Source organism: Thermobia domestica, chromosome 7 (genome assembly GCF_964235325.1).
Source record: "Thermobia domestica chromosome 7, izTheDome1.hap1.1, whole genome shotgun sequence".
Lineage (NCBI taxonomy): Eukaryota > Metazoa > Arthropoda > Insecta > Zygentoma > Lepismatidae > Thermobia > Thermobia domestica.
In genome coordinates this window covers 275,042,005-275,060,773 of record NC_137460.1, presented here as the reverse complement: position 1 = coordinate 275,060,773, position 18,769 = coordinate 275,042,005, and the positions used below count along the sequence as shown (strand labels likewise).

General features: G+C 35.3%; 1 protein-coding gene across 9 annotated transcripts in view; it reads right to left on the bottom strand.

The window, feature by feature from the left end:
• Positions 1 to 18,769, bottom strand: part of LOC145690935 (uncharacterized) — a 172,330-nt gene that overhangs the window by 108,572 nt on the left and 44,989 nt on the right. For 8 of the 9 annotated variants that reach the window (XM_081766382.1, XM_081766381.1, XM_081766384.1 and 5 more), the window contains 3 exons: positions 10,789 to 11,301; positions 4,008 to 4,526; positions 1,457 to 1,972 (listed from right to left, as the gene is read on the bottom strand). In XM_081766382.1, coding sequence (XP_081622508.1) covers positions 1,457 to 1,972; positions 4,008 to 4,526; positions 10,789 to 11,301 — 1,548 coding nt within the window. The remainder of the gene's footprint in view (positions 1 to 1,456; positions 1,973 to 4,007; positions 4,527 to 10,788; positions 11,302 to 18,769) is intronic. The other variant, XM_081766387.1, reaches the window with a different exon arrangement.

Genomic DNA, 18,769 nt, shown 5'->3' with positions numbered 1-18,769 from the left:
AAGACTCTTGAGGAATTTCTTTATTGGTACTGAATGAATCTGACAAGACAATTTCAGTATTAATTTGATATGTTGCTAAGTTACTTAATATTTACAATATTTTAGGTACAAGGGAGATTATCCTATTGACAGATTTTTTGATAGTAATTTATCAAATACTAAATCAAAGGCCTTAATCATGTCAATGTTTATAACATCTGTTTGCAATCTATACACTGCACAGTAGATATAATCTGTTGCTTCACTTAGGCACTGACATAACTGAGGAACCCGCAAAGTTTGGGGTCTACCGCGAAGCAAACGCCAAGAACTACAGGCTACAAAAAGTGAGCTGGATACGGAATATCCATTTCCCTGGATAACAATATTTACTTTAGAAAAGAAAAAATATGCTCTGGGTGAAACTTCATACATTTAGTAGTATCAATTTAAAAAATCATTTTGTACTCGAGGGTTAACGGAAAATAATTTTGATGCCGACTGTACAATGTGCTGACAATGTCTTCTTTATAGTGCAAAAATTTAAGCAGGAAGAATACGTAGCCCTATTACTACATTCAGTTCATACTACTACGCTAGAAAAGAAATGTTTGTGAACAATAATTTCAAAAATTTTAGAATATATATTCAATAAAATTATTGGATTGAAGTTGTTTGGTCTCAATTCTTCATAATTCTTGTAAACTGGTTTTTAATGCTTCCATTTACATAGAAATACCACAGTCCAGAACGAGACCTTTTACATTTCTCTTAAAATTATAAATTTTAAAGTTTACATTAAAGTTTTTACATATATTCATTTTACGTTTTCTTTTAAACAAAATTTCTCATACATAAATAGGTTATTACCTTTGTCAAATTACATAAAAGAAATTTATTTAATGGTCAATAAATGATTTTGACTTTTAGTTACCCAACGAGTTTTATATTTTCTCTTGCGTAGCTTTTCCTTTGATACAATTAATATGCGAACAATTTACAAACTATTACGCAGTAGTATTGCACTATTAACACTACTTACAGTCCTGAAACTTATTAACTTGCAGTGGGCCAAGGTGGCTCAGTGGTAGAGCGTTCACCTCTGGTGCATGGGGTTCTTGGTTCGATCCTAGCTCGCGCTAAGTGGACAAAAACCATGTGTGTGTGTTTTTTCGGGGTTCTCCCGTTTCCTGTCAATTTATTCATTCTACCATATCATTCATTTCTCACCATCACAGTCTCCTTTTGACTAGCCGGCATAACCGTGGAACATAAAACTCACTTTATTTCATTTTTATCGACTTCCATATCATTTTAATGTTCTCATATAATTGTTAGCAGTTGGCTTTTACATAATGATATACTTCACCTCGAGCATGTATGTTATTCTGTAAAGGAAATATTTTTTATCACTCTGCTACTGAAAGACAAAAGTTTAATAGTAATAATAATAATAATAATAATAATATGTACTTACTCTGGACACGCTCTTCTTTATGATCTTTTTTTCTAGATGGAGATGGACATATAGCACTAGAAATGTTTGAAGTACCATCGTTTGTGGAGGGCAATGATCCCTCACATTTCTGTGAGGATGAGTTGTCCTTCTCAACTATCAAACGTGAAGTAATTTTTTCCTCAACTGAAAGCACTTCAGCTATATCTTCTACAAACTCTGGAACATCTATTTGCTTTCCATCTCCTTGCGTGGAACGTTCTTTAAAATGTAAATATTCTTTCTTCAAATCAGACCATTTATTAATAAGTTTTGATGTCAATGTACGTGTTGTCTTTACACCCCTACAACTCATTTCATTCATAATTTTATCCCATGCTTCATCCTTTGGTATTTTCTCATTATTTAATAGTTCCTGGAATTTTTCTTCTTTAAGAATTGCTAATAGTATTTGCATCGTATTCTGACCGTTCGCAGTTTGTACTCGCCAAAATTCACATGCATTCGTTTGTACTGGTTCACACTGACTTTTAGAATCTAGAAAGAATGAACTTTGTTAATTGCTGTGAATACAAACAGAGCACTTTGTCATACAATTCAATGTTATAATTTGACACAATAACATAGAAGACAAGAAAGAAAGAAAAAAAATATATTAACGGATAAATAAAATTATAAACTAACAATATTGCCTGCATTAGCTCTTTGAATACTACCTCCCATTCTAAGATATACAACTACTATGTGTGTTAAAATCCTAGAAATTAACGTATCTTTTCTGTTATTTGGCTGATATAAAATCCTAATCCATATACCATAAATTGGAAGATCTGAAATCCACTTTTTAAGAAATATAGCCTGAATTAAGCGATTGACAAGTATCTTTATTATAAATGTCGAGGCAAGCAATTTTATTTTGTTCACTGCTAATTCCGATTTAAAGTTCTTCCAATAGTAGATCGTATTAGAGTAAAATCGAGTACCCACATTAGAATATAGCTTTTACATTTTTAACGATTTAATTTTGTTTATAAATGACTGTTTTGAGCTATTTCAAATTATCAAAAATATTCTTTTGTTAATTGTTGCAGCAGTTTACATATCGAACAGACAAAGAGCAGACAACTGACTAAACCGACTATTTTCTTTGCTTCAACACATTTTTTGTACGTATTCATTAAAACGCAAAGACGGGCCGCGGTGGCTCAGTGGTAGAGCGTTCACCTTTGGTGCATTGGGTCCCTGGTTCGATCCCACTCACGCCAAGTGAACTTTGTGGAGGACATAAATTAGCCGTTCCTCTTTCTGAAACAGTTTTAGAATCTTCTCAAACGGTAATGACGTAATTACTATAATAAAGAGTTCTCAAAGTGAGATCTTTTACACACTGCAGTATCTATTTGTCCTAACCTCTGAGCTGAGATTAAGGTTAAGCACTGCGATTTAACAAAAATGTAGTCTGAAGTCATGGAAACATAACTTGGATATATTTATTTCTGACAGAAATGTAAAAGTTATTTTTAAAAGCAAGACTTTTCGCGCAAAAAGTAAAGAAAATAGAACAACTTGAATTTTTGCTGTTTTCAAGTAACTACTGAAAAAAAAAATGGTCCCTTTAAAGAACCTCCAGAAACTTCTTTATGGATAGTGAATGAATCCGAGGACACAATTGCAACTTTCATTTCATACATAATATCAGTCAATTAACATTCACACTATTTTAGATACAAGGGACATTCTCCTATGTTTAACTGATTGTTTAATAGTAATTTATTATTTACTAAATTAAAGGCTTTACTCATGTCAATGTACATGAAATCTGTTCGAAATTTATGCACTGCATAGTAGATGTAATCTATTGTTTCACATACGTTATTTACAGTTGATCTATCTTTATGAAAGTCATGGTATGATTCTTGCAATATACGCGCCGCGGTCGCTCAGTGCTAGAGCGTTCATCTTTGGTGCGTGGGGTTCACCTTTGGGTCGTTCATGTCGATTCCCACCCAAGTTAAGTGAACTTTGTGGTGGACAAACACCATGTGCGTGGGTTTTCTCGGGGTTCTCCCGTTTCCTCCCACTTTCTTCATTACAACATTTCATTCATTTGTCATCATCACCGTCTCCTTTAGCCTAACCGGCATAACCATGGAACGTCTTGCAGTATACTCTTAGCGTTAAAAATAAATGTCTGTAAACAATAATTTCAAAAATTTTAAGGATCATATTCAATAAAATTATTGGTTAGGAGTTGTTCGAATTTAATTTTTCATTACTACTGTAATCTGATATCTAATGCTTCTATTTAAATGGAAATACTTTAATGAAAAATTTCTATTAAAACTGAAAAATTTGAAAGTTCATATGTCCTGGTAATCTGTAATTTCAATGTCATTTTTGATCTCATATAATTCCTAGAAGTTGTCTTTTACATAAAAATATGCCTAACCTTGAGCTTGCGTGTACAAATTAATAATAATAATAATAATAATAATAATAATAATAATAATAATAATAATAATAATAATAATAATAATAATAATAATAATAATAATAATAATAATATACTTACTTCGGACATGTTCTTCTTTATGATCTATTTTTTGAGATGTAAGCGGAGATATGGTAGCAGAAATATTTGAAGTTTCTTCGGTTGTAGAAGGCAATGAACTTTTACAAGATTTCTGTGAGGATGAACCTTCCTTCTCAACCATCAGACGTGAAATAACTTTTTCTTCAACTGAAAGCACTTCAGCTACATCTTCTTCATACTCTGGAATATCCATTTGGTTCTCAGATTCTTGCGTGGAACGTTCTTTAAAACGTAAATATTCTTGTTTTAAATGAGACCATTTATTAATAAGTTCTGACGTCAGTGTACATGTTATTTTTACGCCCCTACAGCGCATTTCATTCATAATTTTGTCCCATGCTTCATCCTTTGATGTTTCTTTACGATTCAACATTTCCTGAAATTTTTCTTCTTTAAGAATTGCTAATAGTATTTGCGTCGTATTCTGACCATTCGCAGTTTGTACTCGCCAAAACTCACATGCATCCATTTGTTCTGCTTCAGGATGGGTTTTAGAATCTGGAAAATATAATAAGAATGAAGCAATGTTCGAAACAAAAAGTGTATAAGACTTACGCAAGAGTCCTACTATCAATCAGAAACCGCTTATATTAGAAGGGAAGCAATTAGTCTAAACCGGTAGGATGAATATACGAGGGCGAATCAAAACGTAAGTTACAATTCCAAGTTTGACCATTTATGAAACCACCTACACATTGGCAACATGGCTATAACAACATACATTGCACGTTCACTTTTGCACATAGTCACCAAGAGACTGTAAACATCTGTCATAACGGTCAACCAACTTTTCGATTCTGGATGCATAGAAATCACCTCCAGCGCTATTAACCACTTGGAGACAGCTGCTTTCATCTCCTCATCGTTTCGCAATCGTCGCCCACCGAGACTCTTTTTCAGCTAACCGAACACATGGCGTTACCGATAATCACATGACGCTGGAGGATGTTGCAATACCTCCCACTTGAATCGTTGCAGCAGTTTGGACGGTTGGCGGGCTGTGCGTTATTATGCAACAAAATCAAAACGGCGCTGAATTTTTTCCGCCGCTTTTCTTTAATTGCCTTACGTAACCGGTGCAACGTTTAACAATACGAAGCTGCGTTGACTGTTGTGCCTTGTAGCATAAATTCCATGTGCACCACACCCTCAATGTCAAAGAACACTGTCGTGATGGCCTTTCCTGCTGAAGGTTGGACCTTAGCTTTCTCTCGTGGTGGTGATGTGGTATGCACCTATTCCATCGATGTTCTCTTTGATTTCGAGGCTGAAGTGATGGACCCACGTCTCATACCCTGTGATCATTCGCCTCAGAAAACTCGCTGCCCTACACAGAATACCGTTGCAAAAATGTCAGTGACGATTGGAAACAATGTCCCTTGTGAACATCGGTGAGTAGACGCGGTACTCATCATTGACACAGTTTACGAAAGCCAAGGTGCTCGTAAACAATGGAGAACATACTGCCATACGAAATGTTCAGCAGGCTGGCAATTTCCTGCAGTGTTGTGCGTCGATTCTCTCTAATGATCCCATCCACACGGTTAACATTTGCAACGGTACTGGATGTTGTGGGCCTGCCTTCGCGGTATTCAGCCGTGAGATTTGTGCGCCCGGCGTCAAATTGCTTACAGCACTTTTATAATACCTGGGCGAGATATTGCACGCTCACCACATACAGCAGTGATTTCACGATGAATGTGCAATTCAGCCGTTTAGCCCATAGATATTTGATCGTTGCACGCACCTGCAATTTGGAGTGAACATCTAGTTGACGCGCCATTGAACCTAGCCCGCTCTGCACACACAACACGACGGAAGACCACACAAACCTTCCTCTCGGAAATTTTAGCAGTTACTGTAAGTTGCCCCGCATTGGCCACAGTCACGACACACAGAATACTCTTGCGGCGAGCTAGTGCAACTTACTTTCTGATTCGCCATCATATTAGGAGCGTAAGGAAACTCCTATCGGTTACTAAGGAATATGGTATGGAAGAGGGATATGTTAATAGCTGTATGATTAAGTAGAATATTGTGTGAATGAATATGACACAAGATTTTGAAAAGACATTGAGAAATCATATTTGTACGATGGATTTCATTGTATATATGGTGAGGATGCAAGTTATCTGCAGATGACCAAATCAAAAGTTGCAAAATACTAATATTTTCTTGACAGAATACAGTGAAATTGGTTTGGAAGTTAGTTAAGATAAAACAATACACATAGAAGAAATAATTATGTCAAGAAGATAAAGGATCCAGGCGTAGTTGTAACAAGTAAAATGAGGTCAAGGAGGAAACTAAAAATAGATAAACTCTTTGCGTCCCAATGATGACGGCATGAAACCATCTTTTTCAATGTCTCTTTCCAACTAGAGCCATGATGCACCATTAATTATGGCTGCCATCTGTGGTACAAAAGTGCAACTAGCTCTTACCTAGACAGGTAAAAGGCAAAGAAATTCCAACATAAATCAGTTGTGTGCATTAACCCAGTGGTCCCAACCTTTTTTATTTATTTTATTTTTTAATCAAAAGTTCCAATATATTTCTATGAAAAATTTTGTTGAAGGCCTTATATCTGGAGAACTACCTATAGTGTAGCCAAACTCAAACTATCAGTTATCTCCGTATGATGTCCTTATTCCGTAGAAAATACGAAAACTCGATTTAAAGACCGTTCAAATATTTTGTGGCCCCTGATCCAAAAACTGATTACTGGACAAAATCGCAATCTTTTGATCCTTTTTTTTTTTTTTTTTTTTTTTTGGATCATTCCTAAAATTCTTGTTTTTATCTGACAACACATTTTACAGTGCACCTAGAACATCGCGACAGGCTTACTTGTTTTCTTATTAATAATAATGTAAGTTATAGTAGTGTGATGTAGTAGTTTCTATGGAATAGTAACTGTATTTAGTACTAAGCATTGTTGTTGCAGCTGGAGATGTTGATTGGTACAGGCTGTCTCAAAATTGATTTTAATTAATTTTTAAGTAGTTCGTGATTTTGAAATACTAAACTTCAACGACTGCGCGGCAAACCAATTGGGAATCATTGCATTAACCTATACGTAATAATTTGTTCGAATTTCTCTGTCTTGTAGCAATATTCGGAATAATATTTTTATAGATGGATCTGAAAGGGTTAAAAGCCTAAATTTGTACAACTAATACCTCGTTGCTACGATTTACACCTGGGAAGTTAAAACTGAAAACATACAAATGCATAACTTTGCTCGTTGTAATATACAAGTGTGAAACTATTTCTTTCACTTTAAGGAGAATAAGGGGCCCAAACTCAATTCATAATACAATCGTTTGTTTACTTAGGCTGTCTATACGCTGAGTGAGGCTTGCGCTTCTCACTTTGGAATAACAATAATTTTAACGTTCTACAATGATTCACCGAGAATAAGAACGATTCACCGAGAATAAGGAAGACGGTGATGATGAGATGGATGATAATGATGGAAGAATGAAGCGGGAGAACTCTCAAAAATTTTACGCATACAGTGTTTGTCCACTACTAAATTCAAGTGGCGCAGGCTGGTAGCGAACCAGCGACTCCACGCACCAGAGGCGACAGCTCTACCACTGAGCAACGAGTTCAAATACACGAAAAAACTAATCGCCTTTTCTCTGACTTATTTCGTTACCGTATGCAATTATTTCCTAGTGGGCGGATCACTTTTGGAAAAAATAGCTTTACTGGAAGCTACAAAGAAATGTCTAGGAAAATCAGGAAAGCTGTAGATGACATGTCTGCTATTAAATCAAATTAAGCAAAATAATTAAAACTTAAAATTGAAGAAATATTTACCATTTTAACAGTTCTTCCAATTTATATTACCACAAACCTTTGTACTCGAATAGGCATGAATTCAACTTCAGTTTCTATGATTCTATCTAGTAAGCTAAAAGTAATGACTGTAAAAAGTAATGACAAACATGATCGTGTACTAAATTTCTATCTTTCAACATATTTTCAGTCCTCTAGATATACTTGTGTTTTCTCCAAACTCTTTTTTTTCTCCAAACATTATCTGAGCAGTCATAACATTTGTTGTTTCTCATTCTTTACTTTCTTTCAACAAGAGTTCTTTATCAAATAAGACGTGACTACGTCCAACACAAGTATTACTTCTGTAAAACAGTATAAAATACGCAAGACAAATACGTACATATTTGATTACAATCCATGCTGGTATGTGGTTTACATTGAAAATTCTGATATTAATTTCCCTGACCCACGACATTGCAAACATCATCGGTTAGGTTTAGAAAAAAGGAAACATAATTTTACATAAACAGGAACTAATATATGTAAAGATTGTCCGTTTAGATGTCCTTCATAATCCATAATGATTTCCTATACTCCAACCTAGTTTTACACCTATGTTAATATTGCATTTCGTAGATGTCATTTCTAATAGCTTATTTGCTTGTGATACGTCAATCCAATTCTGAACCACATCCTGGTAATTATTATTATTATTATTATTATTATTTTAAATACGGATTTTAAAATATATCTAATTTCTTGTATCTGTATTGGTTTACCAGAAGTAAAATGAAATGTCTTGCGAAGAAAATTTCTTTAATCTATAAGAAGCCTTTCACTTGTAAAGAATCTGAAGAATCTTAATCGGCTGAAGGCTTTCTGTATATGTGTAATTTGACATTCTTTCTATAAATTAATACGGAAAGTTCACGAAAGTTAGGTTGATCAATTCGTTTGTGAGTTTTCAACTGTTATCTGAAGCCTATAACACATACTATTGAAACTCTCAACAAAGGATGTTATAAATATATATTTGTGGATGAATAAAGCATTATCCATGTATGCACACTACGTGATAAGTTCCTCTTGGGTCTTTCGAAAACATAATTCCTATTCGTGTGCACGAAGTTAGGAAAAATAGACAAATATCTACAGGGTGGACATAAAATCTCTACCTGATAACACACATTAACAACATGAAAAACAAAAATGATAGAAGCATGCAGTTTGCGGCAAATAATAGGGAAACTCAAAAACTTTTTACCTGATTTGGAGATATCTTCCATAAGTAGAAGCTTTGTTTTGTTATAATTAAATATACACTAATTATTTGCTGAGCATAAGGGACAAGATAAGAAGAAGGGCTAAGGTCATTGTGCAAATGAACATAAAGAAGCCAAAGGGGAACCTTTCAAAACAAGAGTACAGTGTGTTGAAAGAAATAAAGAAAAGAAAAGACATATGTGTGCAACAAGCAGACAAAGGTGGCGCCATTGTAGTAATGGATAAACAATGGTACAAAGAAAAGTTGAATGATATCTGTGATGACTCTTACGAGGTGACAACTGAAAGATCTATGTGTAAAAAATTAAAGAAAAAGTTTTCGTGTCAATAACAAGAGCAGGTTTTGAAAGAGGTCTCAATAAAGAAGGTAGAATACCGATAATGAAAGGATTTCCTAAGGTTCATAAGGAGGAGGTAAAATTGAGATCAGTATTAGATTCCAGAGGGAATATATTTGAACCACTAGAGGAGGAGTTAAAGAAGACTATAGAAATGTTAAGGAAACAACAAGACACTAGCAGTGTGAAAAACTCGATGGAGTTAAAACGAAGAATAGACGAAGTAGGTCAGAGCAAAGCTAAAACAATCATGTTCGAAGGTATCACATAGTGTCTGATGAAGCCAAAGAGTTAGTTGGCGAAATTGTAACATGTGTTGAATTTTAATGAAAATATATAGTTTTGCTCAGCAAATAGTTTATATTTGATTTAGAGAATATCCACATGTGCTCCATTAGTTGCCCACGCAATGTCAAATGCGAAACTTGCGCGTCGGGGACAGTTTTCTTGCGTTAACGCATGAACAATCTGCACCTTATATGCGTATAACTTCAAAGTTTATGTAAAACTTTTAACACAGTTGCCTGCGGGATGTCCAGTTCACGTGATGTTCAACGCAAGGACTTCCGTAGGCTTCAAGTTAAAGCAACCCCAACAGCTTCCACACGTTCCTTACTAACACTCAGTCTATCGCTTCTATCACGATCTAAAACACTTCCAGTTGCAGTAAACTTGCTATACCATTCTTTTATTCTCTTAACATCTGGTGGCTGCTGTCCATACTCTCTCCTGAATGTTCACTGAACTGTGACGGGAGATTTTGTTTCATGATACCACGATGTCATTTTTAAACAAATAATTCTCGTGCTGCGGTCGGCTGCAGTAAATGGCAGAAATCTTGAAGTGTCATACAAGCGATGTTTTCAGACCGCATGGTTCTATGATTCTTTGTTTTCTTGTTATTAATGTTTGTTATCAACTCCACCCTGTATATTAGCAAGGGAGAGGGGGAAGGTAAATTCAGACAGAATCTTTCAAAATATAAACAACGCTTTATGGATAACATGAATAATACTAGAATACGAACAATTATTTGAGTATTTACTCCAGTCGCACTCCGAGCAGGATTTGAATGTTAACACAGTAAAACAAAGGTGCTACGAATAAGGAAGGTGAAGGTTTTTTTCGAGGATAACTATTAAAATATATTAGAAATCATTTCTTCCATTTATGATTCTAAATATTTCCACATCATTCTTATGAAGCGTCTTACTTAATAAATTCCACATACGTAGTAAGGGTAATATAAACTGTTAGATGTGAAAAAAAAAAAGAAAGAAAAAAGAAACTTACATTTTCTAGTATCTCACAAGCCTTAGCTAATAGTAACAGCAATGATTCATACTTACTGGCATTTTCTTCTTTCTCATCTACTTTCATAGATGCTGGATTAGATATTGAACTAGGTCTCGCTGAAGTTTCTTCAGCTGTGGAAAACACAGACTCTTTAGATAGTCTCGAAGATGGTGCGCCTTGCTTCATCATCAAACGTGAAATAACTTTTACTTCCGCAGAAAGCACTTCAGCTATATCGTCAGCATATTCTGGAGCATTGATCTCACTTTCATCTGCTTTCAAGGAACGTTCTTTGAAACGTAAATATTCATGTTTCAGATGAGACCATCTATTAATAAGTTTTGGCCTTAGTTTTTGGGCTATTTTTACGCCCTTACAACACATCTCATTCATAATCTTATCCCACGCTTCATTCTTGGATATTTTCTCACTATTTAATAGTTCCTGAATTTTTTCTTCTTTAAGAATTGATAGTAGGATTTGGGTTGCAGTTTGACCATTCTCATTTTTTACTGTCCAGAATTCAGGTTTATGCTTTTGTTCAATTTCAGCATCACATTTACTATCTGTAAAAACATATAACGATAATAATGAGAGTAACAATTGAAGTTCACGCCCGTTGCGAAATATAAGGCGAAAGATAATCAATAAAAGATCACAGTATTAACCTATTTCCTTCCTGTCTCAACCGGATGCAGATCCTAAATATACAAGCTGGGCTAAAAATCAGGTGACAGTCCCGTTACAGAAAAATCTATTGGGCGAGAGGTCCACAAGATGATGAGTGGGGGATGGGGCAACCTAAAAAAAAAGTGACCACCACGATTGCAATCTTGAAGTCCGCTATTTTGAATATCACTTTAGTTCTTTTAAATTGGAAGGTACGCTTACGCCACATGTTTTAAGAATGTTTTTTGATCAGAAATGCGATGCTGCTGTCTATTTTGTCACATCATTAACCGTTAATGAATTATGGGTTGTTTTATCGTTGCACATTCCAGTGACTGAACAATGGTGCTGACGACCCAGGAACGTATTAGATGATTCTCATGTGTGCAAATCGAAGCAGGAGGGTGGTGGCTGCGGAGTTTAATGCGTTGCACCCTGAAAGGGAGCCCATATCCCACAATGGTGTGGCCAAACTCATCAGCAGATTTCGTGAGATAGGTTCTGTGGACTACAGATATCGTAATGGTCGTCCGAGAACGTCTACAGAAGAGGAAACGACAGTTGCTGTCCTCGCATCCTCCAGGAAAAGCCCCCAACGTAGCACACTTTTATCCCAGGAATATGGAGTTAGTCGAACCTCCATTTGGAGGATACTTTCCACTAACAAGTTGCACCAATACAAGAGCAGCATCTTCAGTAGCATCTCAGAGAGGACGATCCAGACCATCAGCTGCAGTCTGCAGAAAGCACAACAGCACAACTGGCAACCAATCCAGATTTTTCCGTGCCCGTGCTATCTATGGGCCACCTTAAGGCCATGCCGTCAAGATCCGGAATTTACAACATATCGTACAGCGGATTGAGGATGCATGTGGTTCTGTGCGCCCAGAAAATTGCTAGCTGTGCATTGAGGAGTGGAAGAGGCGTATAGCAGACACCATTGTTCCACAAGGTGGTCATTCCGAGCATGTATTATGATAGTATAAAAAGGGATAAAACAGATCATAATTTATGAACGGTTAGTGATATGACAAAAGGGACTGCATCATTGCGTTCCTAATAAGAAAAACAATCTTAAACAATTTGTCGCATACCTACCTTCCAATTCAGAAAGTTCAAGTGATATTCAAGATGATGGTCGTGTGTGTTGTTTAGGTTCCTCCACTCATCATCTATGGCCAATGTGGACTTTATTACAGGACTATCACCTGACTTTTGGCTTACCCTTTACATTCAGGAAGTAACGTTTACTAAGAGATATAGTACGACATAATTTCCATTAACAGACCATTTTCATTTATCATTTATAATAGATTTGTAACCAAATAATGGAAGCGACGAGAAATCATTTTCTTAAAATACAGAAATTTTAGAATTTATATATCTGGTTCATTGGCGTATTAGGCAAATTTATCTTATTTGCTTTTAATATTTTGAGCACATATATAAATACTGGCCTGAATAGAAGTATATTGATATTTTTCGCCCCTGTCCTGTAAATAATTTGCCGCCCCTACTGAAAACGACCAATATTAGAGATGAGTTCATAGCTTTTGGGGTCGCTGAGATGAATAGTAACAGTTTTAATCCAACTCAACTTCAAGGTCGTACTCCACATCCCAGGGATGGGGCGAGATTTTAAAAGTAATCGAAAATGACAGATATTAGTGTAGAATTCATAGTTTTCGAAGTCTTTGAGTTTAACGGTATCACTTTTCATGATGTTCAAGTTCATTCTCACTCCTTGGGATGGGGGGTGGGAGAGGATGACTTTTTAAAAATAATCAGATAAGGTAGCTAATTAATAACTACTGTAACTAGAGGGAATTAAACACATTAACATATTTTCTCGCAATTGCGTTGGATTCTGTGTGTTGCTAGTTTTAAATATTACTTTATTATGAACCTTAGAAAGAATTCCAAAATTTTGCTGTCCCCTAAATTCTGCCGCCTTGTGCTCGGGCACAGAATAGCACTTACCTAAACACGGGCCTGCTTCTATTCTTTATAATAGTATTAACTAAAATTCTCTTAATTTTAGGGAAATACATATTAGTACTTTCCCCTTCTTAAATATTCGAAGTTCGCAAGAATGTTTTATAATAATACATCTGTGTAAGCTATTAGAATTTGTATAATTCATTTTTTAAAATCTAATTTTGACCTGTTCTGATTTTCAACTATGAGTGATAAGCAATTCAACTGAATTTTATTTTTTCTGATTTCAGGGGGACCTAATTAGTTGTGAGATCAAAACTACCACCATTACTAACTTTAAATATAAAAATACTGACCAAATACTATACTAAGAGAGTGATGAAAAACTATCAAGACTGTTCCCGTGAAACTGTCGAAGCAAAACTGTGTATTATAATACTAAATTTAGGACTGCAGTAATCTAATTTTTATTAAGCGAAGAATTTAAAATAAGATGAAAAAAAAAAAAAAAAAATCAAGTACAGCTGCTCAGGCCAACTTCTCTTACCTTCTTGTATTCGCATGTTTCAGTTCATTTATTGCACATAGAAGTTAGCTCTATCAAGGGCGCACACACAAAACGACAACTTTCAGGATAGTTAGGAGTAGGAAATTAGTTTATAGAGATAGGTTAGAAGTGTAGAAAATAATAAGACACTTGCTAGGAACAGCTTTAGTTGTTGATTGGAAAAACGGGGGAAAATATAGTTTGATGAAGGAACGGACCTAGTGATTGTAGACATTTATAGAAGAGAGAAATGTTGATAATTGTGAAGTACGATATTATGAGAGAATTTTAAGTGTACCAGTTGTGAAAATAATGAAGAAGCAATGAAAGTGTATAAGTATATTGGATCAGTTGTTGTTAGTATATATTAGTTGGAATTTTGAAGAACTACCTACAAGATTTTAGACAGTGAGTAGAATCTAACCTGACAGATTTAGTGAATAACATCTAACCTATCAAATTAAATATAGCAATTAAAATACACTTTAACCCTATTGTACACATTTCATAGAATTTGTTAAATAAAACGACAATATTGACAAAATACTGACTTCGAAATGGATAAAAAGCAAAGGATTTTAAACGAGAAAAGTGCATTTCTCGATATTTACACTAACAGCAGTATAATAGCCTATACAGAATACGCACATACACACATATATATACCGTATGTATATAGGCGTACCACGGCGGGCGGAGGAGGAAACTACAAGTTTTTTCTTGTTTTCGTTTTTTACATCACGTAGTTACCCTCCCCGTCCACTGCGATAACCATACATGAAATACATATCAGCCGAAAGCTTCATCCTTCAGGAACACATTCCGCCTTATGCAGAGTTGTTTTGACGTACGATTACTGTCATATTAAACGCCTGACTACTGCAGGAATCATATGTTAGTTGTACTCTTTAGTATGGCACTAATCACACGTCAAAATGACTCTCCATAAGGCCCATTGATACCAAAATTACCTTCCTACCTTAATTAGGGGGTGAACTAGTAATGTTTAAATTGAGTCACATTAAGGAGCGACCAGAATGTGACTATTTCCCAGCATCACACAGCTCAATGGCCGTAAATCTGTAACGGTGCATTTCCTAACATATGGTCATATAAACTCTTTTGCTTGAATCCACCCATGAAATTTTGCCGTACCTTTTTGTTATATCCTGTATTCATATTCCCCACTGAACAGCTCTAAACGTGTATTAAACTCTGATACACAAAGAGTGAAGAAATGAACGACTGGATCGGGACTCGAACCCGGGATATTTGCGTACTGTGCCGATGTGTTAACCACTATGCTACCCTGAACAGCCATACATTCCTTCACTCGAAGTCGATATTCATTTACTCAGACCACATGGTTTGTACCGCAACTCCTGTTATGCTTGAACAATCCAGTGATAACATTCAAAACTACCTCTGGTGGTCGTATCATACACGAACTTCAACAGTGAAGGAACATATGGATGCTCAGAGAAGAAACTGGGCAGTGTACTGGTTAACGTATCGGCACGGTATGCCGAAAATTCGGAATTCGAATATCGGTTAAGTCGTACAGTTTTTTTTCTGTCTTTGCGTATCAAAGAATTCGTACCAATAGAAGAACTAGTGCGTTAAAAAGAGGCTGTTTCCTCCACTTATTAATATTGTGTGTTAAACTCTTTAGAGTATTAAAAAAGCTCACCATTTGTATATAACAGTATTCATACTAAAATCCAGTGATGAAAAGTGTTTTTGTTTCTGTCAAACTGTTAAAGCAAAACAAAAATTGAAACATTTCAACCATTTTACACAGAATTTTCTTTATAACATTTTATAGAAAACATGGCAGAGCTTTTAAAGAGTTTTCTAGTATATAAACCATTATATGCTTTTACTGAAGCTAATTATTTTGCTTCTTCAAACAGAAGGAATCAAAATACTACAAAGAATATTTTAAGCAAGCAATTAATGTAAATATTACCAAGTGTTTACTCCTTCTCTCTCCTTTTTTTATTTTATTTTTTTTTAAACAAAGGTTGTAATTAATCAAGATATCCTTTTGAATACATTTTTATGTATTTCATCAGTCAGTACGTTATTTCTTTTGGTTAGCTTCCGTCTCCACTTTTGCGGCACTATTAAGCATTGCTTGTAACAAGACCCTTCTTCTTAATAGTCTCTTTTAACCATTCATTTACTTCCTATTGTAACTTATTAGCTGTGTTTCTTTTCTCTTCTTCTTCACCCTTTAAGTGTTTCCTTCAATGGTTATTATTTCAATCATTTTTTTTTTTTAGCTGCTCGTTGTTTTTCCTTTTCTTGTTCTTCCTATAATTTCCTCTGCTCCTCACAACACTGTCTGTAACTTCTGTTAGCAGCACAAGCCAGATCTAATTTTTTTTTTTTTTTTTTTTTAATTATTTTCTTTTTTCTAAAGTGAGCTTTTCCATCAGAGATCTCATGTAGGGTTCCCTTAATGTGCAAGTGAGCATCGAGATTGAACGTACCAGCTTTATGAGGGGTCATAATGCGCAGGGAGCTTGAAAACCTTATCTCAACCCCAGCGGAGTCCTGTGAATGAGAGAGAGCTGATTTCACAATTTTTGACACGGTTGGGAATTTGAGCCCTCTTAAAGTGTCAGTCTTTTGGAAATATTGATTCAAATAAACATGCCTTCTATTTTTCATCACTTTCCACCTCATCATCATTTTTCACTTCATCTACATCTTCTTCGTAAGAGATAGGCAAAGTTTGAACTGTTTTTACAATTTTTTTTTTTTTTTTCAGCTTTGCTCTTCCTTTCTTGGAGGCTCAAACATTTCAAATATATTAACAGAGGCTTAGAAATCATAGATAACTTACAACTTATGCTTACAACTAGCAACGGTTTCTTGCTTGACGCAATAAAGTTTGTTCTTGTCATGAATTTACTCATCTTTCCTTTAACAACTTCTCCACAATTGATTTCCCGCAAAGAAGGGAGATTTTTATCATCATCGAATGTTCTCACAGGAGACTTTGCTCATGTGTGGCAAATTCAATTCATACGAGTTAATTGTTACTGACCTAAGCATATCATACATAATTTGGACAAGTGGTTCGTTTTTCTTCTTGGAAGTACCCTGTATCGAGTAAATAATTGGGCATTTGACCATGCAAACGTTAATTTCTGCTTTCATTGTGTCAGTTTTCGACAAGCTTACAATGTTCTTGTATTTTGAACACTTGAGCAAATTACTTCTGTATTTTTGAATACTTCAGTACTGCTGACCATTGATCCAGAAAGTGTCCATCTACAGACTCCAAGGTTAACCAACTACAAGATAAACGCTTAATAAATTTATGACTGGGCAGTTTTAAATCATTTTGAATTTGGGAGAACCTATCCCATCTTAAGGCCAACCATAAAAAATAAATAAATAAATAAATAAATAAAATAAAATAAAAATTAAAAAAAAAATATATATATATATATATTTGGAACATGAGGTCTGAAACAGAATTACCAAGTTGATCACTGAGCTCAGACTACGTGAAACACTTACACTGCCATTTAATAACTGAACATTTTTAGATTGATCTTCCAGAAAGCCTGAAATACTGAGTTTTACTGGCTTTACTGACCAGTGTGCAGCCTTTGAGTCTTTTTTCGACTAATGTTCAATCTAAGAGAACTAAAAGGGTACACGTCGAGGATCAGAATTTGAGAAACGCTGCCCTAAAGAAATTTTATGAAAACCGACTTAAGTAGACTTCTACACTAACTCTGAAGCCACATATAATCAATTCAATGCAAATATTATTATTTAACTGTAAAAAAACGTATTATCAGATAACTATACCACTTTGGCCGGAAACGCATTTACATATGATTATCAAAATAATAGAAACATCTGGAGTTGCAAAACATCAGGGGCCTTATGTAGAGTTGTTTTGATGTGTGAAGGACTGACTTTTGCATGAAAGATATGTTAGTCGAACTCTTTAATGTGGCACTAATCACGCGTCAGAACGACTATGCATAAGGCCACACATGTCTGCGTTAGCTGTTGGTGGCGATGTATTAGAGTAAACTCAGTACTACGCGAGGATCAGCAGAACAGACTGTAGTAAATTGAGCTGACAATGATAAAATAAAATGTGTGACCTCTCTGATTCCCAAAGAAGGCAAATTGTTGCGGTGCATTTTACGTATTTTAGGGATCCATGTGTATCCTATTGTCCAGATGTTGTTTCCAGGCAATTACGACATATTCCAGGATTATAAAGCGCCTACTCACACACCTGAAGTTGTTGCTATGTGGTTTGAGGAACATCAGGATGAAGTTGAACATCTTTCCACAGCCTACCCAACATTTAAACCTGAACATTTGTGGTCCGTTTTTGAGTCACGAATCCGGCGCAGATTTTCGCTTCCATCCTCTCTCACGGAACTAAGTGATGCACGGGAAAAATCACCATTAGATCACTCAAATCCACACGTGACAACTCCCAGAATGGAGGATAAGGAAACGCGTACGAGAACAAGGGAGGAAGCATCACTATAGGTTCAACCTCTAAAATAACAATCAACCATATCATCATACGGATTTGATACTATAGATCAATATGAAAGCGAACTAGTTACTTACAAAACTTTCTAGACCGGAGAAAGGTAGTGAAAGTGCATCTAGACAAATTAAAGAAAAGAATTGTGGTTTGGGTTAAAGAAAGAACAGTACTAAAATACTTCAGGGAAAATATGAAGCTCTCTAAAAAAGAAAATTAATGATGTGATGTGAATGAAAGGAGTTCAGTTAGTATTATTACGCAGACACGAAACGTAGACGTTGTAGTATCTTTACAGATAACATGAGTATAGTGCCGCTGTCCAAAATATATCCATCAGCCT